Here is a 24,382-nt window from a genome sequence, read left to right on the forward strand (position 1 = left end):
CTGCTATTATGGAATGTACGTGTACCCTATGATCCAATAGTTTCACTCCTAGGAGAGACTCAAGAGAAATACATGTGTCTGTATTCAAAGATGGTTAAAAGAATATCCATAGTGGGATTGTCTGTAATAGCCAAAACCCATAAACAATTAAGCAAAAGAATCTATCAACAGGAGAATGGAAAAATGAATTGTATTACACTGATACAATTGAATACTATACAGCAAAAAAAGAAATGACCTTCGTTACAGCTATTCATAAGTAGATGAAAGAATAAAACCATCATAGTGCTGAATGACAGAGAAGGAATGGCACCCCACTCCAGTACTCTTGCCTGGAGAATCCCATGGACAGAGGAGCCTGGTAGGCTACAGTCCATGGGGTTGCTAAGAGTCGGACACGACTGAGTGACCTCACTTTCACTTTTCACTTTCATGCACTGGAGAAGGAAATGGCAACCTGCTCCAGTGTTCTTGCCTGGAGAATCCCAGGGACAGAGGAGCCTGGTGGGCTGACATCTATGGGGTCGCACAGAGTCAGACACGACTGAAGTGACTTAGCAGCAGCAGTGCTGAATGAACAAATAAATCTAGGTTTAAAAGTGCATACTGCCATTAGCGGCCGACATTCACAGAAGCTGAGTGATGGATGCTGTGGTTCAGGAAAACAAATGTAGGCAGGCACCCCAGCATCTACTACAGTTCATCCTCTGCACTGCTCAGATCCAGTTGCTTCTCACATTGATCTATGCCATCCAGTTTTAGCTTCTTCTGTATTCTGTTGTCACAACTCACATATACAGAAAGAGATACAGTGCACAAAGCATAGCCCCCACTTATGTAAGTGGTCCCAATTTTTATGTAGCAGCTGCTGATGACCTCTATTCTCAACCACCGATCCTAGATTTCCTTCATCCTAGTCTGGCACTTCTGAAATGCCTGGTATGATGAACAAGACCCTCACTCCTAGTGGTCTGAGACCACTTATAGGTAAATATAGACCACTTATTGCCCATTTATAGGTAAACCTGAAAAACCCATGAGCATCCAAGAGATGACCTAGTCATCTAAGTGTCAAACATGTTCCTCTGTGCCTCATTGTGTTACAGAAGCCCTCTTTCCTCATGACGTTTAGGGCCAATAATCTCTGTCAGCATAGTAACTCCTTTATTCACCTAATAGTTTCCTGGCATGAGGAACCTAAAGTGACCAGGTAGCAGTGGTAGCTTAAAGTTTTGTGGGACTCTGCCTTGTGACCCAGAACCTCTAGACACAGATTCTAGACCCCCCAAATATTAGATTGTGAAAAGGTAATTGCTGTTTTGGACTGTGAGCCTTAAACTATTAAAACTAGGCTCAAACACATCTTTATTAGTTAAAATAGGAACCATGACAACCAACACATTTTTGCCAATGAGAAATAACTCTGCTTATGCCTGAAGCAGAAAAATCCTTGCTGTGGGATTCAACGAACTCTTAGAAAGCATTTTCTGCCTTCTGCTCGTTGGGGAAGTGTTTTCCCTACAAAAAGTTGTTGAGATGCTTGAAGAAGTGGTAGTCGGCTGGTGAGAGGTCTGGTGAATGTGGTGGATGATGAAAAATTTCATAGCCCAATTTGGCCAAAGCAGAAATGACACTCAGCTGGGCATGTGTCTGGTAGTAAAAGTCTGATGCTATAAAGAACAATATTACATAGAAACCTGGAATATTGGGTTCATGAACCAAGGTAAATTGGACATGATCAAGCAGGACATGGCAAGAGTGAACATTGACATCTTAGGAATCGGTGAACTAAAATAGAATTTAATTTAGATGACCGTTATATCTACTACTGTGGGCAAGAATCCCTTAGAAGAAATGGAGTAACCCTCATAGTCAACAAAAGAGTCAGAAACACATTACATAGGTGCAATCTCAAAAACAACAGAATGATCTCGGTTCGTTTCCAAGGTAAAGCATTTGACATCACAGTAATCCAAGTCTATGCCCAAATCACTTATGTTGAAGAAGCTGAAGTTGAATGGTTCCATGAGGGTCTACAAAACCTTCTAGAACTAACACCAAAAAAAAGTCCTTTTCATCATAGGGGATTGGAATGCAAATGTAGGAAGTAAAGATATACCTGGAGTAACAGGAAAGTTTGACCTTGGAGTACAAAATGAGGTAGGGCAATGGCTAACAGTTTTGTTAAGAGAACACACTGGTCATAGCAAACACTTTCCTCCAACAACACAAGAGACGACTCTACACACTGACATCACCAGATGATCAATACAAAAATAAGATTGATTATGTTCTTTGCAGCCGAAGATAGAGAAGTTCTATATAGTCAGCGAAAAAAAGACCTTGAGCTGTGGCTCAGATCATCAGCTCCTTATTGCAAAATTCAGGCTTAAATTGAATAAAGTAGGCAAAATCACTTGGCCATTCAGATGTGGCCTAAATCAAATCCCTTATGATTATACAGTGGAGGTGATAAACAGATTCTGGGGATTCAATCTGGTAGACAGAGTGCCTGAAGAACTGATGAGGGTTCATAACATTGTACAGGAGGTGGTGACTAAAACCATCCCAAAGAAAAAGAAGGTAACATGGTCTGATGAAGCTTTACAAATGAGAAAAGAAAAGAAGTGAAAGGCAAGGGAGAAAGGGAAAGATATACCAATATGCAATAGAATGGGAAAGAATGCAATAGAATGGGAAAGACTAGAGATCTCTTTGAGAAATTGGAAATATCAAGGGAACATTTCACACAAGGATGGGCACAATAAAGGACAGAAATGGCAAGGACCTAGCAGAAGCAGAAGAGATTAAGAAGAGGTAGTAAGAACACACAGAAAAACTATACAAGAAGTCTTAATGACCCAGATAACCATGATGGTGTGGTCACTCAACTAGAGCCAGACATTCTGGAGCGTGAAGTTAAGTGGGTCTTAGGAAGCATTACCAGGAACAAAGCTAGTGGAGGTGATGGAATTTCAGCCGAGCTATTTCAAATCCCAAAAGATGATGCTGTTAAAGTGCTGCACTCAATTAAGTCAGCAAATTTGGAAAACTCAGCAGTGGCCATAGGACTGGAAAAGGTCAGTTTTCATTCCAATCTCAAAGAAGGGCAATGCCAAAGAATGTTTAAACTACTGTACAATTGCACTCATTTCACATGCTGGTAAGGGTATGCTCAAAATCCTTCATGTTAGGCTTCAACAGTACATGAACTGAGAACCTCCAGATGTACAAGCTGGGTTTAGAAAAGACACAGGAACCAGAGATCAAATTGCTAACATATGCTAGATCATAGAGAAAGCAAGGGAATTCCAGAAAAGCATCTACTTCTTCTTCATTGACTAAGCAAAAGCCTTTAACTGTGTGGATCATAACAAACTGTGGAAAATTCTTAAAGAGATGGGAACACCAGACTACCTTACCTGCATTCTGCAAAACCTGTATGCAGGTCAAGAAGCAACAACAGACTGGTTCAAAGTTGGGAAAGGAGTAGATCAAGGCTGCATATTGTCACCCTACTTATTTAATTTCTATGTAGAGCACATCATGCAAAATACCCTGCTCAATGAATCACAAGCTGGAATCAAGATTGCCGGGAGAAATATCAACAACCTTAGATATGCAAATAATACTACTCTAAGAGCAGAAAGTGAAGAGTAACTCAAGAATCTCTTGACGAAGGTGAAAGAGGAGAGTAAAAAAGCTGGTTTAAAACTCAACATTCAAAAAATTAAGATCATGGTATCTGATCCCATCACTCGTGGCAAATAGATGGGGAAAAAGTGGAAAGAGTGACAGGTTTTCCTTTCTTGAGCTCCAAAATCATTGTGGGTGGTGACTGCAGCCATGACATTAGAAGATATTTGCTTCTTGGAAGAAAAGCTATGTCAGATCTAGACAGTGTATTAAAAAGCAGAGACATCACTTTGCTGACAAAGGTCCCTATTGTCAAAGCTATGGTCTTTCCAGTAGTCATGTACGGATGTGAGAGGTGAACCATAAAGAAGGCTGAATGCTGAAGAACTGATGCTTTTGAATTGTAGTGCTGGAGAGGACTCTTGAGAATCCCTTGGACTGCAGGGAGATCAAACCAGTCAATCCTAAAGGAAATCAACTCTGAATATTCACTGAAAGGACTGATGCTGAAACTGAAGCTCCAATACTTTGGCCACCTGATGTGAAGAGCCAACTCACTGGAAAAGACCCTGCTGCTGGGAAAGATTGAGGGCAGAAAAGGGCAACAGAGGATGAAATGATTGAGTATCATCACTGACTTAAAGGACATGAGTTTGAACAAACTCTGGGAGATAACAAAGGATAGGAAAGCTTTGCATGCTGCAGTTCATGGAGTCACAAACAGCTGGATACAATTTGTCAACTAAACAACAACAACTGTTTGTATTCATGTGTGTTCAGGCATTGCATTCGTGACTCAGAACCAAAAGGTGACGACTGAGTTAAGGAATATAGTGCACCCGAGTATAGTAAACCGAATGCTGCAAGGTCTCCGTTCCCTTGAGAGACCATGCCACCACACTGTTGGGATGGCAGCTTCTGTTTGGTGGCGTGTATGTAGGAAGAGTGGATCCTAATCATGTCACTGATGCACCTCCTTTATTGCTGCTGCTGCTAAGTCGCTTCAGTGGTGTCCGACTCTGTGCGACCCCAGATGGCAGCCCACCAGGCTCCCCCGTCCCTGGGATTCTCCAGGCAAGAACACTGGAGTGGGTTGCCATTTCCTTCTCCAATGCATGAAAGTGAAAAGTGAAAGTGAAGTCGCTCAGTCGTGTCCGACCCTCAGCGACCCCATGGACTGCAGCCTACCAGGCTACTCCGTCCCTGGGATTTTCCAGGCAAGAGTACTGGAGTGGGGTGCCATTGCCTTTGCTATTAAGTGGAGCCTTTTTGTTGTTGTTTTTCAGTTGCTAAGTTGTATCGAACCCTTTGTGACCCTGTGAACTATAGCATATCAGGCTCCTCTGTCCTCCACTATCTCCCAGAGCATGCTCAAACTCATGTCCATTGAATCAATGATGCTATCTAACCATCTCATTTTCTGTCATCCCCTTCTCCTCCTGCCCTCAATCTTTCCCACCATCAGGGTCTTTTCCAGTGAGTTGGCTCTTCACATCAGGTGGCCAAAGTATTGGAGCTTCAGTTTCAGCTTCAGTCCTTCCAGTGAATATTCAGGGTTGATTTCCTTTAGGATTGCCTGGTTGGATCTCCTTGCAATCAAAGGGACTCTCAAGAGTCTTCTCCAACACCACAGTTCAAAAGCCTCAATTCTTCAGCACTCAGCTTTCTTTATAGTCCAACTCTCACATCCATACCTGACTACTGTAAAAACCATAGCCTTGACTAGACAGACCTTTGTTGGCAAAGTAATGTCTCTGCTTTTGAATATGCTACCTAGGTTGGTCATAACTTTCCTTCCAAGGAATAAGCATTTTTTAATTTCATGGCTGCAGTCACCATCCGCAGTGATTTTGGAGCCCAAAAAATAAAGTCAGATATTTCCCCATCTATTTGCCATGAAGTGATGGGACCGGATGCCATGATCTTCGTTTTCTGAATGTTGAGCTTTAAGCCAACTGTTTCACTCTCCTCTTTCACTTTCATCAAGAGGCTCTTTAGTTCTTCTTCGCTTTCTGCCATAAGGGTGGTGTCATCTGCATATCTGAGGTTATTGATATGTCTCCTGGAAATCTTGATTCCAGCTTGTGCTTCATCCAGCGAACACCTTTGGGGAGCTGCTATTCTGTCTACCACAAAACCAATGTTCTTGGACCCATTTATAGCCTCCATCTCTTCCAGGAGCTGCTTTCTGTACCATTCTCTGCTGCCAATAGCATGCCCTTGCTCTAGAATCCTAAGCATCCGTGCCTTGACTCTCTTACTGGAGTTTGCCAGGGTCTTAATATCATCCTTTGTACCCAGACAGCCTTTACCAGTTATGGCCTAAGTGACAAAGCTGCTTAGGCTGAAGCCTAAACCCACTGCAAAGCCCCTTCCTGCTCTGGAACCCACTTAAAGCTAGATCTCTTAACATTATCCAATAAATGGGTCAAGTGTGAAATCGCCAAGTGTGAAATGCACTGCTTCCAAGGCCTGATGAGGCCAACCAAGCCTGACATTTCTTTCTCAAGATGCAAGGGACAATAACTTGTTGTCACCTGAGATGGGATAGCCCAGCATCCCCTGACCACAGGACTCCTAAAAAGTCACTGATGTGCAGGCCTCTTAATATTGGTGAGTCTTATCTCCCACCCTCTGAAGTTCATGTGTGTTACTCACCAAAGCATTCAGAGTACTCAGCACTTTTGCTCACTAAGTGCAGGTAACGTGATGGCATCAACTTAGAGGGCAAATGTGATCTTCTCTAGAAAGAATGCTTAGATCAACAGATCAGACTATGCTGTTGTGAGATGTAGTGAGGCCTTCTAGGGATAGAGAAGCCTGGTTTCAAAAAGCCATCTGTGGACATGGATTTATGCTAAACCTTGGGTACCTAACCACTCGATGATTAAAGTAAATATTATAAATGAGAACACAGAGTGCTATAGATGTGGAAAGTCTATTAGAGGTAGAGAAGCCGGATTCTAAAAGGTCATCTGAGGACACAGAGTTGGACTATACCCCAGTTCACAGCTGCTAAGTAATAATATTATATTGTGAGTAACAGAGTTCTATCGTCTATGTTCTCATTGTTAGATAAAAGCCCATAACAATATGGCATGACTTATAATAGTGCATATGTACCTCAGTTCACTTAATGGCTGGCATTTTAGGGATTCCTTTTCACTAGCCCCACAAAAAAGTCTCTGCTGCGGACTATTAAGAACAGTTAATTTGTTGTAGGGAAGACAAAAGTAGTAATTCTCATTGGGAAGTCACAGTGTCTCTGTAATCCTGATCCCTCTTCAGACTTCTTATAACTTTTCCACAGCTCTCCTAATTGCTATTTCTCCCAAGCCAGGGAAACTGCTTGTGGCTCAGTGGCGAAGAATCTGCCTGCTAATGCAGGAGACATAAGAGACGTGGGTTCAATCCCTGGGTTGGGAAGATCCCCTGGAGAAGGAAATGATAACCCTTACCAGTACTCTTGCCTGACAAACCCCAGGAACAAAGAAGTTTGGTAGGCTATTGTCCATGGGGTCACAAAGAGTCAGACATGACTTAGCAACTGAACTACAAAGGAAACCATGGGAGTCAGCACAACCCCCCTACTTATATCCTGTCCAAATTCATGAGGAGAAGGTCTTAGCCATCGCATCACTACATCACCAATGCAGTGTTCCACCTACCATCAGGGCAGGAACGTCACTGCTATCTGTCTGGTGAGTAATCCCATCCTTAGAGTCAGTTTCCTAGGACTACTTCTAGTACCCAAAGTCTTCAGGTAGGTATCAAAGAAATGGATCCAAAAATAAGGATTTGTGTGCATATGACTTCTTTTTTAAGGGATGGGGTATCTCAGCACCACCTCCCCACACCCCTGGACTCCTAAAGTATTTGATTGAAAGCTCTTTGGGAAAAATCTAGGAAGGAGAGAAGGAAGCAGGACAGGAAAGAGGGAAGTAAGGATGTTGCCTTAGGTAAAATCTAGGCTGTCGGGCATGGGAGACAGACGGTCTGGAGCTTGACCTGCATTGCCTAATGGTGCCCTCTGAGGGAAGAAGTCCAGCTTCGTACCCTCATATTCCTCAGTCACTGGTGTGGGCCACCTGACAAGGGAACTGTGCAGAGCAGCCCCTGGAGAAAGGTAGGTCATCAGCTGAGGACAGTTCTCTGTGAACCATCAGCAGCCATCGGAGGAAGGTGCATGGCCTGGGAAAGGCGATCAGGCAAGGTATCATGTCTTCGAGAGTCACCTTTCACTGGGGTCTTACATGATTTCCCTGTTTAAAATAGGAAGCTCAGCACTCTTCAGCTTCCTTCCTTGATTTATTATCCTCCAGAGAGCTTATCAGCTTCTAATATTTACTTATTTTATTCATATCTTCCTTGTAAAATGTAAGCTTCATGAGGGCAGGTTTTATTGTCTGGTATTGATCACGACGTGCCAGAACAGTGCCTGGCACATAGCCATCCTTGAATAACTCTTTTGAATAAATGGTTTGTTAATATTACTTCTTGTCATCTGGCATATCAAACAAATGGATATCTTTTCAGTTAACAAAACAATCATTTCTCCACCCTGGGTTTTCCTTAGAGAATTTTACTCTCTAATTGGCACCTACCGTTTTTCCATCAACAGTGAGGCTGAGATTGTCCCAAAGATTTATTTAACTATGTGTTTTTCTAAGTTTTTTAAGCTCTGTCTTCATCAATACGTGTCAGGAAAAAAATAATGCAAAACAATAAATTAATACAGGTGTCAAAAATAGCATTATTATGTTATAAGCTTACTGTGCTTGGGACTCGGCTGTTACTTTCTGATTCTGCAAGAGAAACTTTTATATGAAAGAAATTTCTACAAAACTCCACAGGGTGAAAGTCTCCATGATATCACTCAGTGAAGGAAACAATTCAGTGGAGAGTACTCCAAGGTTTGGCTTCACAGTATACGGTTTTTGTTCTAGCTCCTTCCTGCGTGACCACAGTCTCATTCTACATGATCCCAGTTCACTGTGTTTTGGTAGCCTCACCTGTAAGGTGAAATTATGTCCCTAAGGAAAAACTTTCACAAACACATCCACTGCATATGATAGGGAAGACAGAAAAGGCAAAGAAGAAAAGGAAAGATATACCCATCTGACTGCAGAGTTGCAAAGAATAACAATAAAGCCTTCCTCAGTGATAAGTGCAAAGAAATAGAGGAAAACAATAGAATGGGAAAGACTAGAGATCTCTTCAAGAAAATTAGAGATACCAAGGGAACATTTCATGCAGAGATGGGCACAATGAAGGACAGAAACAGTATGGACCTAACAGAAGCAGAAGATATTAAGAAAAGGTGCCAAGAATACATAGAACAACTGTAGAAAAAAGATCTTGATAACCATGATAACCCAGATAACCAGATGGTGTGATCACTCGCCTAGAGCCAGACATCCTGGAATTTGAAGCCAAGGGGGCCTTTGGAAGCATCACTGTGAACAAAGCTAGTGGAGGTGATGGAATTCCAGTTGAGCTATTTCAAATCCTAAAAGATGATGCTGTGAAAGTGTTGCACTCAATATGCCAGCAAATTTGGAAAACTCAGCAGTGGCCACAGGATAGGAAAAGGTCAATTTTCATTCCAATCCCTAAGGAAGACGATGCCAAAGAATGCTCAAACTACCACACAATTGCACTCATCTCACACGCTAGTAAAGTAATGCTCAAAATTCTCCAAGCCAGGCTTCAGCAATACGTGAACCGTGAACTTCCAGACATCCAAGCTGCATTTAGAAAAGGCAGAAGAAACAGAGATCAAATTGCCAATGTCCGTTGGATCATTGAAAAAGCAAGAGAGTTCCAGAAAAACATTGACTTATGCTTTATTGACTATACCAAAGCCTTTGATTGTGTGGATCACAACAAACTGTGGAAAATTCTTAAAGAGATGGGACTACCAAACCATTTTATCTGCCTCCTAAGAAATCTGTACACAGGTCAAGAAGCAACAGTTGGAACTGGACATGGAAAAACCAACTGGTTCTAAATCGGGAAAGGAGTACGTCAAGGCTGTATATTGTCACTCTGCTTATTTAACTTATATGCAGAGAACATCATGAGAAATGCCAGTATGGACCTACTGGCAAGAAATACAAGCTAAAATCAAGATTGCTAAGAGAAATATCAATAACCTCAGATATGTAGATGACACTACCCTTATGGCAGGAAACAAAGAGGAACTAAAGAGACTCTTGATGAAAGTGAAAGAGGAGAGCGAAAATGCTGACTTAAAACTCAACATTCAAAACACTAAGATCATGGCATCCAGTCCCATCACTGCATGGCAAATAGATGGAGAAACAATGGAAACAGTGACAGACTTTATTTTCTTGGGTCCAAAATCACTGCGGATGGTGACTGCAGCCATGAAATTAAAAGATACTTGCTCCTTGGAAGAAAAGCTATCACCAACCTAGACAGCATATTAAAAAGCAGAGACATTATTTTCCTGACAAAAGTCTATCTAATCAAAGCTATGGTTTTTCCAGTAGTCATGTATGGATGTGAGAGTTGGACCATAAAGAAAGCTGAGCACTGAAGAACTGATGCTTTTGAACTATGGTGTTGGAGAAGACTCTTGAGATTCCCTTGAACTGCAAGGAGATCAAACCAGTCAATCCTAAAGGAAATCAGTCCTGAATATTCATTGGAAGGACTGATGCTGAAGCTGAAGCCCCAATACTTGGGCCACCTGATGTGAAAAGCTGACTCATTTGAGATCCTGATGCTGGGAAAGATTGAAGGCAGGGGTAGAAGGGGACGACAGACTATGGGATGGTGGGATCACATTACCGACTTGATGGACATGAGTTTGAGCATGCCCCCGGAGTTGGTGATGGACAGGGAAGCCTGGCATGTTGCAGTCCATGAGGTCGCAAAGAGTCAAACATGCCTGAGTGACTGAACTGAACTAACATCTTTCAGAAAAGCTTTCTCATAAAGGATTTGTTCCAATCTAATTCCATCTTTTAAAATCCTCTCTACTCTTCTGTTAAAGCTACATCTCCTAATACAGTACATCATTTATCTCTGAGGGTTCTATTTCATCTCTTATCTCTATAAGAATTTATTCTACTTATGGGTAGAGAGAGGCATTTTTACCCCAAGTTAGGGGTAGTGTGGGACCAGTATTCACCTTGTGGTAAATGTTCAGAACCCCAACCGTGACACCTGAGCTGGGCTTGACCCTTCCACCAGCAGCCCTCTGTACTTGTTGCTTCCCCACCTGCCCTAGAAATTACTTCTATATTTTATTTTCTCATAGATTTAAAAGGGATTTCTGCACACACAAGTTTCTAGAACACTGGTGCAATTACCTAGTTCTCCAAATTTTGATCTATATGAAATTTTAGTAATACTTTTGCTAGCTGTTGCTATGGTGAGTTTGCCACTGACCTGGGAAAATTGTATGACTTGTTATAGAGCAGGAGCCACCTTCAAATAAAAGGTGAGTGAGTGAGTGAAAGTCACTCAGTCATGTCCAACTCTTTGCAACCCCATGGACTGTATTCTCCAGGCCAGAATACTGGAGTGGGTAGCCTTTCCCTTCTCCAGGGGATCTTCCCAACCCAGGGATCAAACCCAGGTCTCCCGCATTGCAGGCGAATTCTTTACAGCTGAGCCACAAGGGAAGCCCAAATGAAAAGTAAGAGACTTAGAAAATAAACTGGAAGATTGGGTTCTTCCTAAACATACAGTAGTTTTGCCTCACTAATATAAAAAAGATTATTGTTATGGCAATGAACAGTTCTAAAAATGGGCACAGTGGTAAAGGGCAATGAGATGAATAGTTCAAAAATGATTTTGCCACAAAATTCTAATGTTAGAAACCATGTTGGAATGAAGCCATTTGTCAGCCGGTAAGAAGTCTGCCTGCAATGCAGGAGACCTGGGTTCAACCCCTAGGTTGGGAAGATCCCCTGAAGAAGGAAATGGCAACCCATTTCCAGTATTCTTGCCTGGAAAATCCCATGGACAGAGGAGCCTGGCAGGCTACAGTTCATGGGGTCGCAGAGTCAGACACGACTGAGCAACATCACTTCACTTCACCACTCAGCAGCCAGTAACAATGGCTACGCATTGTTCGTCAGGAATAGACAAGCAAGGCTCATCGGACATTGAGAGTAGTTTACAACTTAAAAGAGAAAGACTATCATCAAATAAATAAACAAATTAGAAACAATAACACTAGAGAAAACAAATAGTTCTAATTATACTCAAATAAATTTGAGAAAATATTGCATCTTCATCAAACAAATACAGGATATTCTGAAAAAGGAAAAAATTAGGGAGTAAAGAAGAGCTAATGAAATTCAAATCAATTGCTGAAATAAAAATTCGAAATAATTATTTAAGAAAGCACTACAAAATCAAAGATAATATAAGTGGACCAAGGCTATTGTCTCAAGAATGCATGATTAGTTCAGTTCTCAAGAATCAATTGAGAAGGAAGAGAAAAAAGAAAAAAAATAATCAATGTTTGAAGAAACTGTCTTGAAACATCAAGAAATCAAAGAAGAAAAATCATATGATAATCTCAATAGATAAGGGGAAAAACATTGGATAAAACTCACCATACATTCATAATTAAACAAACAAAAAAACCTCTCAGCAAGCTGGGAACTAAAAGAAATTTTCTCAAAAGGATAAGGGGCATCTAAAAAAAACCCCACAAAACTACAATTAACATCATGCTTAATGGTAAATAACTGAATTTACCATTCTTTACCAGAACAATTCTTTTAAGAAAAAGAAATAGGCGAGAATATTTAGTCTTACCAAAATTGTACTGAAGCTGTAAGATAGAAAATAACAAATTGGTTAGGTTGTAAGAAACTGGAAAAGTAGTACATTGCTGGTGGGAATTTAAAATGGTACAGCTGTTTTAGAAAACAGTATAGCTGTTGCTCAAAAGTTTAAACATAATATTACCATATGACCCAGAAATTTCACTCCTAGGTATATGCCTAACAGGAAACAAATGTCCACACAAAAATCTGCAAACAAACATTCGTATCAGCATCATTCATGATGAACTCCAAGCCTTTATCACAGTGCCTGGCACCAATGAATGGATAAATAAAACGTGGTCTAACCATATCATGAACTATCTTTGGCAGTAAAACAAAATGAAATACTGATACATACTACAACATACATAAATGTTGAAAACATAAACTAAGTGAAAGAACCTAGTCACAAAAGACCACATATTATATGATTTCATTTATATGATATGTCCAGAATAGGTAAGTCTATACATACAGGGAAGCGATTGCTGGTTTCCTAGAGGCAGCAGGTTGGAGGGGACATGAGGAGTGACTGCTGATGGCTAGGGGGCTTCTTTTGAGAATGATGAAAATGTTCTAAAATTGATTGTGGTGAAGATAACTGCACAACTTTGAGAATACGCTAACAACCATTGAACTTTGTACTTCAAATGGATAAATTGTACGGTATGTGAGTTAGATCTCAATAAAGGTCTTTTTTTTTTTTTTTTCCAAGTATACCAGTGGTCCCAGTCAGTGAAGCAAAGAATAAAAAAGAAATAGGCAAAGATTTCTTAGATAGGACACAAAGAGCACAAACCACGGGAGAAACATTGATATATTGGAATTAAACAAAATTTAAAATTTCTGTTCCTTGCAAGATTTTGTTTAACAAATAAAAATCAAACCACAGACTGGGAGAAAGTGTAAGATACACATCTGATGAAAGTTTGAAATACAGAATATGTATCAGTTCAGTTCAGTCGCTCAGTCGTGTCCGACTCTTTGCAACCCCATGAATCGCAGCACGCCAGGCCTCCCTGTCCATCATCAACTCCCGGAGTTCACTCAGACTCACATCCATCAAGTCAGTGATGCCATCCAGCCATCTCATCCTCTGTTGTCCCCTTCTCCTCCTGCCCCCAATCCCTCCCAGCATCAGAGTCTTTTCCAATGAGTCAACTCTTCGCATGAGGTGGCCAAGGTACTGGAGTTTCAGCTTTAGCATCATTCCTTCCAAAGAAATCCCAGGGCTGATCTCCTTCAGAATGGACTGGTTGGATCTCTTTGCAGTCCAAGGGACTCTCAAAAGTCTTCTCCAACACCACAGTTCAAAAGCATCAGTTCTTCAGTGCTCAGCTTTCTTCACAGTCCAACTTTCAGATCCATACCTGACCACAGGAAAAACCATAGCCTTGACTAGACGGACCTTTGTTGGCAAAGTAATATCTCTGCTTTTGAATATGCTGTCTAGGTTGGACATAACTTTTCTCCCAAGGAGTAAGAGTCTTTTAATTTCATGGCTGCAGTCACCATCTGCAGTGATTTTGGAGCCCCCAAAAATAAAGTCTGACATGGTTTCCACTGTTTCCCCATCTATTTGCCATGAAGTGATGGGACCAGATGCCATGATCTTCGTTTTCTGAATGTTGAGCTTTAAGACAACTTTTTCACTCTCCACTTTCATTTTCATCAAGAGGCTTTTTAGTTCCTCTTCACTTTCTGCCATAAGGGAGTTGTAATCTGAGTATCTGAGGTTATTGATATTTCTCCCGGCAATCTTGATTCCAGCTTGTGTTTCTTCCAGGCCAGCGTTTTTCATGATGTACTCTGCATATAAGTTAAATAAGCAGGGTGACAATATACAGCCTAGACATACTCCTTTTCCTGTTTGGAACCAGTCTGTTGTTCCATGTCCAGTTCTAACTGTTGCTTCCTGACCTGCATACAGATTTCTCAAGAGGCAGGTCAGGTGGTCTGGTATTCCCATCTCTTTCAGAATTTCCCACAGTTTATTGTGATCCACACAGTCAAGGCTTTGGCATAGTCAATAAAGCAGAAATAGATGTTTTTCTGGAACTCTCTCTTGAACTTCAATAAAAATAATCCAATTTTAAAAAATAAGCAAAAGATTGAGGAAACATTTCATCCAAGAAGATACACAGATGGCTAATAAACATACAAAAAGAATTATCAGTCATTGAGAAAATGCAAAATAAAACTACAATGAGATCACACTACGTACCTATTAGAAAGAGCTTCCTTGGTGGCTCAGCTGATAAAGTATCTGCCTGCAATGCAGGATACCTGGGTTCAGTCCCTGGGTTGGGAAGATTCCCTGGAGAAGGACATGGAAACCCACTCCAGTATTCTTGCCTGGAGAATTCTGTGGACACAGGAGCCCAGCAGGCTACAGTCTATGCAGTCGCAAAGAGTCAGACACAACTGAACAACTAACATACACCTATTAGAAGAGGGGTCGGGTCATGGGGGAAAAAAAAAACCAACCATATCAATACAAAGTGTGTACAAGGATATGGGGCATTTGGAACCCTATGCATTACTGATGGGGATGCAAAATGGCACCTCCACTTTGGAGAATAGTATGGTACTTTGTCATTAGGAAAAATCATATACTTACCTTCCCTGTAACCCCATTCCGAAACATTTACTGAACTGAAAACATGTTCACTCAAAAACTTGTATGCGAAAGCTTATAATGGCTCTGATCTATAATAGCCAAAATCTGGAAACAACTCAAATGTCCATTGTACACTTAATATTCATATAATGTTTTATATCAATTACATCTCAAAAAATTAAAAATAAAAATGAATGGTACTTGCAACAATATGGATTAATCTCAAATGCATTAGGCTAAATGAAAGAAGCCAGATTCAAATGGATACTCAATGCTTCTACTTACATGACATTTGGAGAAGGCAAATGTATAGGAATAAAAACAGAGCAGCAGTCACTGGGGCTGGAGGGAAAGGGAGGCAATTGATTTATGACCGAGCGTGAGGAGACTCTAACGGTAAGTGAAATGTTCTACATCTTGATTGTGGTGGTTACCTGACTGTGTATATCTTGTCAAAATTCAGAAATACTCACCAAAAAATAGTGTATTTTACTGTATGTATATATACCCACTATGCATAACTTTAGAAAATCTGCTGAAGTGTCAATCATTTCTTTCCTGAATTTACCTCAATCTGGGGTTCTAGCTCTCAGTCTTGAAACTTCAAAACCTGTCAGCAAAGTCTCAGGAGAATCAAATTAACACTTTAAGGATCACATTAAGTTCACAAGAATTCATACATAGATCAGAATGTCAGTTATTTGTAATGGAATTGCCAATGCTAATAGATACCCTAGGTTTTTAGTCAAGTCTTTCTCTCCCTGTAATCATGAAGTGAAGTGATAGTCACTCAGTCCTGTCCGGCTCTTTGCTACCTCGTGGACTGTAGCCTGCCAGGCTCCTCTGTCCATGGGATTCTCCAGGCAAGAATACTGGACTGGGTTGCCATTTCCTTCTCCAGGGGATTTTCCCAACCCAGGGATTGAACCCAGGCCTCCTGCAATACAGGCAGAATCTTTACCGACTGAGCCACCAGGGAAGCCCTCCCTGTAACCATGCTTCATGAGAAACCATGGCCATCATCCTAGAAGATGATCCCCCCATGCAGCCTCTCTAGGCCCCGCTCCATAGCTTTGGTAACACGTTCTCACTGCCCGTACACCACGATCTTGTGGTTTCCCTACACCCTGTCCATACTTTATAAGTCCTTTTATTAAACTTCCTTCAAATCAGTCATGTGGTTCCTACAGATAGAGTTACTTTGTATATTATATCCTATAGTTGATACACTGAGGCTTTCATGCTAAAGGCAGCACAAAACATTCATTTCTTCAACAAATACTCCCTGAGAACCTCCTTTGTGCCAGGTCCCAGGGAACACAGCAGTGAGCAACATCAAGAAATCCTCTCCCTCTGTCCTCCACTGGGGGACTAAGGAAGGATTTCTCCCGGAGATGACTTTGAGGCTGATTCCAGGACAAGGTGAAAAAAAGCCAGACATACAAAGATCTCTAGGAAGAACCTGCCCGGCAAAAGGACAAACGAGAGTGATGACCCTGAGGCAGAGACAAGTTGGGCCTTTTGAGGGACAGATATAAATGCGAGTGGTTGTAGTGGAGTGAATGAAAGAGAAAATGGTGAGAATGGGAGGAAACAGGAGGTTTTGTGGGTTGTGTTAAAGGGATGTGAATTTGATTCCAAGGTTTGTGGGCAGCCCCTGTGGGAGGGGACAGGGGAATGGTTGAGTTTGGGAGAAATATGATCTGATTTACATTTTAAAGATTCATTGGCTGCTGTGTAAGAATAGACTGTAAAACAGGAATGGCAGCAGAGAGTATTAAAATAGCTGAGGGAAGAGATTATGGTGGCATGGATCAGGCTGGTAACAATAGGAGATGGAAAGAAGTGACAATATTCAGAAAGTATCAGAATTTGCTTATTAATTGGAAATGGAGTGAAGGGGAAAGGAAGAGCCTGCTGCTAAAAATTATGATTTTTAACACCTCGGGTGCCAGTTACTAGGTTTTTCAACATTGGGATGGTGTAGAAAAATAAGGATTGATATGTTTATTTGATATCCAAATTGAGATGTTGAGGAGGCAACTGAGTATGAGCCTGGCTCTTAGGAAAGAAATGAGAGTTCAAGAAATACTCATGTGTGAGACAGCCACATCTGGGACGGGATGAGGTTACCCTGGACTTCTCTGCTGGTCCAGTAGTTAAGACTCCCTGCTTCTAATGCAGAGGGTGCAGGTTTGATCCCTGGTCAGGGAGCTAAGATCCCACATGCTGTGCAGTGCAGCCAAAAAACTCAGAGGCTTCCCTGGTGGCTCAGACAGTAAAGAATCTACCTGCAATGTAGGAGACCCAGGTTCGATCCCTGGGTTGGGAAGATTCCCTGGAGAAGGGAATGGCTACCCACTCCAGTATTCTTGCCTGGAGAATCCCTTGGCCAGAGGAGTCTGGTGGGCTACGGTCTATGGGGTCCCAAAGAGTCAGACATGACTGAGCGACTAAGCACACACTTAGGAGGTTACCCTGGGAAACAGGGTGTCTGGAGAAGATCAGGGACAGGGATGAGCCAGGAGGGTGAGCTGGGGCTTAGAGCTTGGAGAGGAGAGGAGGAACTAGCAAAGGAGTCTAAAAGGAAGCCCCAGCAAGGACGAGGGAAGAGGATTGTGGTGGGTATGCCTGGACCAATGTGAGACTGACAACTCCGTCCCCTAGAGAAAGGGTGTTTGAGAAAAATCAATTGTGCTCAATATGACTGAAAACTGAAAGAAGACAAAGTTGAAAGTTAAGTGGTTGAACATGCCAGCATGTAGGATATTGAGGCTTTCAACAGCAAATGACAGAAACAAAAGTAGGTTAATTAGAAAATTGATGGTTTTAGAACGGAGAGCACGAATATAAACAACTATGCAAAGGAGTTTTGCTATAAAGGGAGCAGATAGAGGGAAAAGTGGAGTTGAGATTGTGGTTAAGATAGAAGATATCAGGACCTATTTATATGGGTGGTGCTAGTGGTAAAGAACCTACCTGCCAATGCAAGAGATGCTGGAGACAAGGATTTGATCTCTGGGTCAGCAAGATCCCCTGGAGGAGGGCATGGCAACCCACTCCAGTATTCATGCCTGGAAAATCCCACAGACAGAGAAGCCAAAGGGTCGCAAAGAGTCAGACACGACTGAAGCAACTTAGCACACATATACTGATGGGATATTTCTAGCAGAGAGAAAAATAGATCATCTAGGAAAAGGAAAGATATGTGAAAGACAAAAGTTTTGAAGCGAGGAGAAAGAGTGGGAGCCATTGCGTTAGCAGAGGAGTTGCCAACTTACAGGAACTTGAACATTCTAAACTCTTGGTTCTAAATTCCATCTATATATTAGAATCTCTTGAGAGTTAAAAAAAAAAAAAGAGAATGTTCCATACTGGATTAATTAATTAAGACCCTCTGAGAGTGAGATCTGGGCATCAGCATTTTTAAAATTCTACCTATAGCCCTCACTGATAACCATGGACGCATTGAAAGAGGAGCAAAGACGGACTGAATATGGATCCAGATAGTTTGCTTGACTTGGTGATGGGAAGATGAGGCATTTCTTCCCTGACTGCTTTCCTCTTTTCTCCGTGAAATACAAAACAAGGTCTGAGCTGAGAGAGTGTGGTTTGTTTGAAGAGGAAGAGAGGGTTAACAGATGAATAATTTTAGGAAGTAGGAAAGCAAATTTACTCACTAAATGTAATAGGATTGCAAGGATTTTCAGATGGTTGTGGCTCATCTGGTAAAGAATCTGCCTGCAATGCGGGAGACCTGGGTCGATCCCTGGGTTGGGAAGATCCCCTGGAGAAGGGAAAGTCTACCTACTCCAGTATTCTGGCCTAGAGAATTCCATGAACTGTACAGTCCATGGGGTTGCAAAGAGTCAGACACGGCTGAGTGACTTTTACACTTCACTTGAGATTTATGGTGATAAATGTAATATGAGACTAAATTAGCACAGCTGTGTTTCTTCTCCAGCCTGTACCATCCAGGACAGGCAAGGAGTAGGTGGAGATATTCCTTTTGTGATATCTGAAGCAGTTGCCACCCCCTGATTCCTGAGTAAAGTTACAAAGTGGAGACGAGCTGTCTTCAGAAATTTCCTACCCGCTTCTGCTTCTTAACATACTAAACTTAACATACTCCAGGCTGACTTAACCCCTCCCACTAACCCACCAGAATGTTATACAAGAAGAACTAACAAACCCAAAGGGAATTTTAATTGGTGGAAAATTAAGGTACAGGAAAAGAGATTTTAACAGCATCTTATTGAGCCATGATTTACATAAAGTAAAATCTGTACAAACCTTATGTGTACTGCTTGATGACTCTGTATGTTTATATACACCAAAATGTGATCACCACTAGATGAAGACAGAAAACCATTCTCATCACCCCCACAAAGTTCCCCTCAGGCCAGCACACATACTCCCTAAGAGACTCCAAGGCTGATTTTCTGATTTCCACCCTTACTCAATTCAGATAGAGCCAGGGTCAGTGAGGAATCGACCCTAACACCAAAAGTTTCATTCCTTCATTCATTCACAAATAGATACATAGATGATACATACATGTAGAATCTGGATGTCAATGTCTTTTCTTTGTGCCAGAGACTGCTATCCCATCCTCCAGGGCGCTTCCCAGGGGTAAAATCTTCCTGTTGCTAAATTCCTGAGTTTGGGGGCTGCAGACAGGAAGCCATCTGCAAAAACTGACTTCTAATGTCCCTTCCAGCTTTACCAGCTAATCATTCCAGGAGACCAGCGTCAGTCATAACTCTTTGACAGGTGCTAATCACTTTGCCAACAAAGGTCCGTCTAGTCAAGGCTATGGTTTTTCCTGTGGTCATGTATGGATGTGAGAGTTGGACTGTGAAGAAAACTGAGCGCTGAAGAATTGATGCTTTTGAACTGTGGTGTTGGAGAAGACTCTTGAGAGTCCCTTGGCCTGCAAGGAGATCCAACCAGTCCATTCTGAAGGAGATCAGCCCTGGGATTTCTTTGGAGGGAATGATGCTGAAGCTGAAACTCCAGTACTTTGGCCACCTCATGTGAAGAGTTGACTCAATGGAAAAGACTCTGATGCTGGGAGGGATTGGGTGCTGGAGGAGAAGGGGACGACAGAGGATGAGATGGCTGGATGGCATCACTGACTCGATGGACGTGAGTCTGAGTGAACTCTGGGAGTTGGTGATGGACAGGGAGGCCTGGCGTGCTGCGATTCATGGGGTCACAAAGAGTCGGACACGACTGAGCGACTGAACTGAACTGAACTGATCTGAATCATTGTTGACTCAATATCTTATAGTTGGCCTAGAAGCTAAAAAGCCTTCAGGTTCTACACCAGTGACCATACTCACTGTTGCTGATACTTTTAAAACATAACTACATTGCTTTTGAAAAACAATTTAACTACACAAAACTGTAGTTCAAAATATGTCCCAAAGATGGCAGTACAATAATACTTTGTGCTCTGTTGTATTAATAGCTTCAAATATTTTTAGCCCTGCTAAATTATAAAACATTTTAGGTGAAAACTTCATCATGAGAGACTAAGAAAAATAGAAATTTTGTTTTCTATTATTGTTTTTCTACAGGACTCCATCTCCAAGTAAATCATATCACACATCTGCATAGTACTTTAAAATATGCAAAACATCATCACATGAATTACTTTGCTTACAAACCTGTAGGACGGTTATTTTCATTTTATATCACGAAGTTTGGAGATTAATCATGACTAGTTTAGAGTCACTCAGCTAGTAAAGCAACAGAATCAGTTTTCCAAAGACCAGAATTTTTTCCTACACACCTCTGCTTAGTAAAAAGCAAACATCTACAGATTCATAATTTACTTTAAACATCATGGGTTATTATGATCCAGCAAACGTTTGAGGTTAAAATCACAGAAGTTAATCACTGAAGCTATAAAGTTGCCTTGATAAGGAGGGTGACCAACTCATCCTGGTTTGCCTGGTTTTCATTTTAGCACTGAAAGCCCTATGTCCTAGGAATCCCCCTGGTCCCAAACAAACCGGGGCTGTTGGTAACCAGTGCCCTGAATCACCTTGTCCACCGGTTACCTGGTGGTTGTCCAATAATTCTGTGAGCTCTGCTAAGCAGTGCCCAAAACATTGCCTCCCACTTAGTATTCTTCAATAAAAATTAGTGAAATTGTAATTCAGTGTTGTGTTTTGTTTGGGAAAATAATTTTTTTTTTTTTTTTTTTGCTGTTTCCTAGATAAGACATAACCTCTGGATTCACTCTTTTTGATTCCAGACACATCAGCTCAGCCCATTGTGGCATCATTTTCCACTCTGGTCACTCCTGGTCTCAGCTTGGTTCAAACTTTCTTGAAGTTTTCATCTTCTCTTCAGAGGCTGCTGTTTGAGAGAGGGCGGCAGAGAACAGGAGCTGAAAAATACTGTGGGTGGAAGTAAAAGATCTTCCTCTATTTTCCTCCAATGCAACATAAAGCAAAAGCAAGTTCTTTCCCCTTTCAGATACTTCAACAATTCAGCAATGTTTGATGTGTGATACACAAGTGGTCGGTCTTTCATTATCCTTTATCTTGGATATGTGAAGAATAACATACCCCTGGGAAAATGAAAGCAAAATCAAGTGTATTAGGAGTTGAAGCAGAAAGGGTGAGTGTGTGTGTGTGTGTGAATACAGGAGGTAGAGGGCACACATAAATGTGGGAAAACATCCCCAGACCTAGTTCCCTGCACACACCTGCAGCTCTGCCTCATTCCGTCCTACTCCAGAAAGCAAAGTCGATTAAGTGGATGTGGAAAGCCAGAAGATGGTGGAAAATTCTTTGAACCAAAGAAACCAACCCTATCATTAAAAACAAAATGAAACAAACAAACAAAAAAAAAAACTTCACATTTGTGACCTGTACAATACTTAATAGTAAAAATACCCCAAAAAATAATATTGTAAAAGAATACCCATAGAACACTGAGTTTCTGTGAAAAGTGAATTGCTATAAACTTTTCAAGTAGTTCCACAGATTTACTTAAACTAAAATTCAAATATGAAAAGTAAATGTAGCTTTTCTATTTTTCTAATCTTCACTCGCACTGAAATATCTTAATCTCTTCAGCCTCAACAATTTCTTTTCAGTATCAATAGTGCTTATAGGGAAATTCTGCTTCTCAGATGCCCTGACCCAGGGCTTCCCTATTGGTCCAGTGGTTATTAATTCTCCTGCCAATGCAGAGGACATGGGTTCAATCCCTGGCCCGGGAAGATCCCACATGCCACAGAGCAACTAAGCCCAAGCATTACAATTACTGAAGCCCGCATGCCTAGAGCTGGTACTCTGCAACAAGAGAAGCCACTGCAGTGAGAAAGAAGCCCAAGCACCCCAACGAAGAGTAGCCTCTGCTTGGTGCAACTAGAGAAAGCCCACATGCAGCAAGGAAGATGCAGTACAGCCAAAACTAAATAAGAAAAAAAAGATGCCCCCATTCGCCCCTCCCCAAGATGGCATATAGACGTATGTCCTTGTGGGGACCTAGGACCTTCTCAGCAATGGACTCCTTCCCATCACACTGGTGGTATGGATGCATGAAGTCTGTGGCTGATGCATTTGCTTGGGTTCCTCCTCAGCCTGGTTTGGGCTACATGTTCCTCTCTCCTGACTCGATCCCACGTCGGCCACCCAGCCTGTATGTATCCTCTGGGAGTCTAACTGTAATTCCTGTTTTCTCCCCACAGTAGGCAGGCAGCCCTAGATCCAACTGTGGTGAAGAGGAAGAAGATCAGGGAAGAAAGGCATACACATGAAATTTTTAAAATGTGAGCTGAAAATATATTTCTCATCTCTCTTCTTCCCAGTAAATTAAGCAATCATGCAGGGAACCAGCCTGTCATTATAGCCCTTACAAAAGGAGGAGAAGGAGGAAGCCCTCTCAGGCAGAAGGCATGATGGGAGGGAAGTTCTAACAGGCCAGCAAGAAGTAGAAATCTGGCCCCTTTCAGCCTCCATGAGATAACGGAGAAAGACAAAGAACAGAAGTAGAAAAAGCAAGACTTGAGATATTTGCTAACTGATCTCTGCACTGGTATCACAGCAAATATAAGCTGAGAAGAAAGCTACAAGACTTCACAGGGGCTCCTAAGGACCCTTGCAGGGCACAATGTAGGGGCCCAACGATGTGCACGGCACTCTTCGCAACTCAAGGCAGCTGCTTTAGAGTAAAATTGGAAAGGTTATGGGATGGCATGGTTTTGGGGCCTTCCTAGACTTTCTCAGCTCTAGGGGGCATGAAAAGTTGTTAGTAGCGCCCATGTGGCTTGTGGGTGGAGCACAAAGGAGTTAACATTGCTGGCTGGTGAGCTTCTCCAGGTCATCTTACTGAGAGCCATGTCTCAGGACCATGACCCAGGTCAAGACCAAAGGGGAGTTCATGGCCAGATCTCAGGCAAACCATGCAACATCCACAGCAGCTGACAGACAAGACTATCCCAAGAGAAACCTGACCACGACTTCTCCAGAAACTTCAGCAATGGGAGCCAGCAGAGAGGGCAGGGACAGATAGACAAGGAACACTCTCTCCACAGAAGGACAAGGATCCACTCACAGATTAGAGTCCTCTCCCCTCCCTCTGCTATTGCCACATGCTCAGTTGCTTTAGTTGTGTCCGACTCTTTGGGACCCCATGTAGCCCGCCAGGCTCCTCTGTCCATGGGATTATCCCAGCAAGAATACTAGAGTGGGTTGCCATTTCCTTCTCCATGTGATTGCCACAAGAACACAAAAACCATGACCTCAGAAGCCATCTTTGTCAGGGACAAGGAGAATGGTGAAAGAATAAACAGTTACTGAAAAGGCATAAACTAAAAGGAAACGCTTGAAGTCAGAATATAATGATAAATCCTTAATTTGCATTCCCCTGGACACACACTCACATACACACACCCACACATAATACTCAGTAGGGCAAAAAGGGGGGTGGGAAGGGTGCTTACAAGACTGGATTTTTGTTGAAAAATAAAAGAGCCACATTTTTTTTTGCACCTTTATGAATAGAATAAGCAAATATGCCATTCTGCTATAATAGTTAATAGAATGATGTTTTTAGTGTATTGCTAATTCAGCAAATAAGTCTTTTGATGAATTATTCAATCAGCTAATTACTAGTCCATAAATCACAGTTTGGCAAAATGGTGCTCAGCAAATTGTTTTTTTTTTTAGTAAACTAATCTTTTGATAAATTGCTGTTCAGTGAATTGATCTGTTTCAGCCTACTGGTTTAAAACATACACACACAGAGAAAATCCCCAGTCTCATTATGCTTATTTTGACTCTCTGCTGTC

General features: G+C 41.7%; 1 protein-coding gene across 1 annotated transcript in view; it reads left to right on the forward strand.

Moving 5' to 3' along the window:
- Positions 1 to 21,521, forward strand: part of RGS7BP (regulator of G protein signaling 7 binding protein) — a 132,608-nt gene extending 111,087 nt beyond the window's left edge. The window contains exon 6 of the mRNA XM_086361928.1: positions 21,335 to 21,521. Within this exon, the coding sequence (XP_086218054.1) occupies positions 21,335 to 21,495 (161 nt within the window). The 3' untranslated portion in view covers positions 21,496 to 21,521. The remainder of the gene's footprint in view (positions 1 to 21,334) is intronic.
- The last annotated feature ends 2,861 nt before the right edge of the window (positions 21,522 to 24,382 follow it).

Source organism: Bos grunniens, chromosome 20, assembly GCF_055505025.1.
Source record: "Bos grunniens cultivar Pamir isolate PY7600 chromosome 20, Bosgru_T2T1.0, whole genome shotgun sequence".
Classification (NCBI taxonomy): Eukaryota; Metazoa; Chordata; class Mammalia; order Artiodactyla; family Bovidae; genus Bos; species Bos grunniens.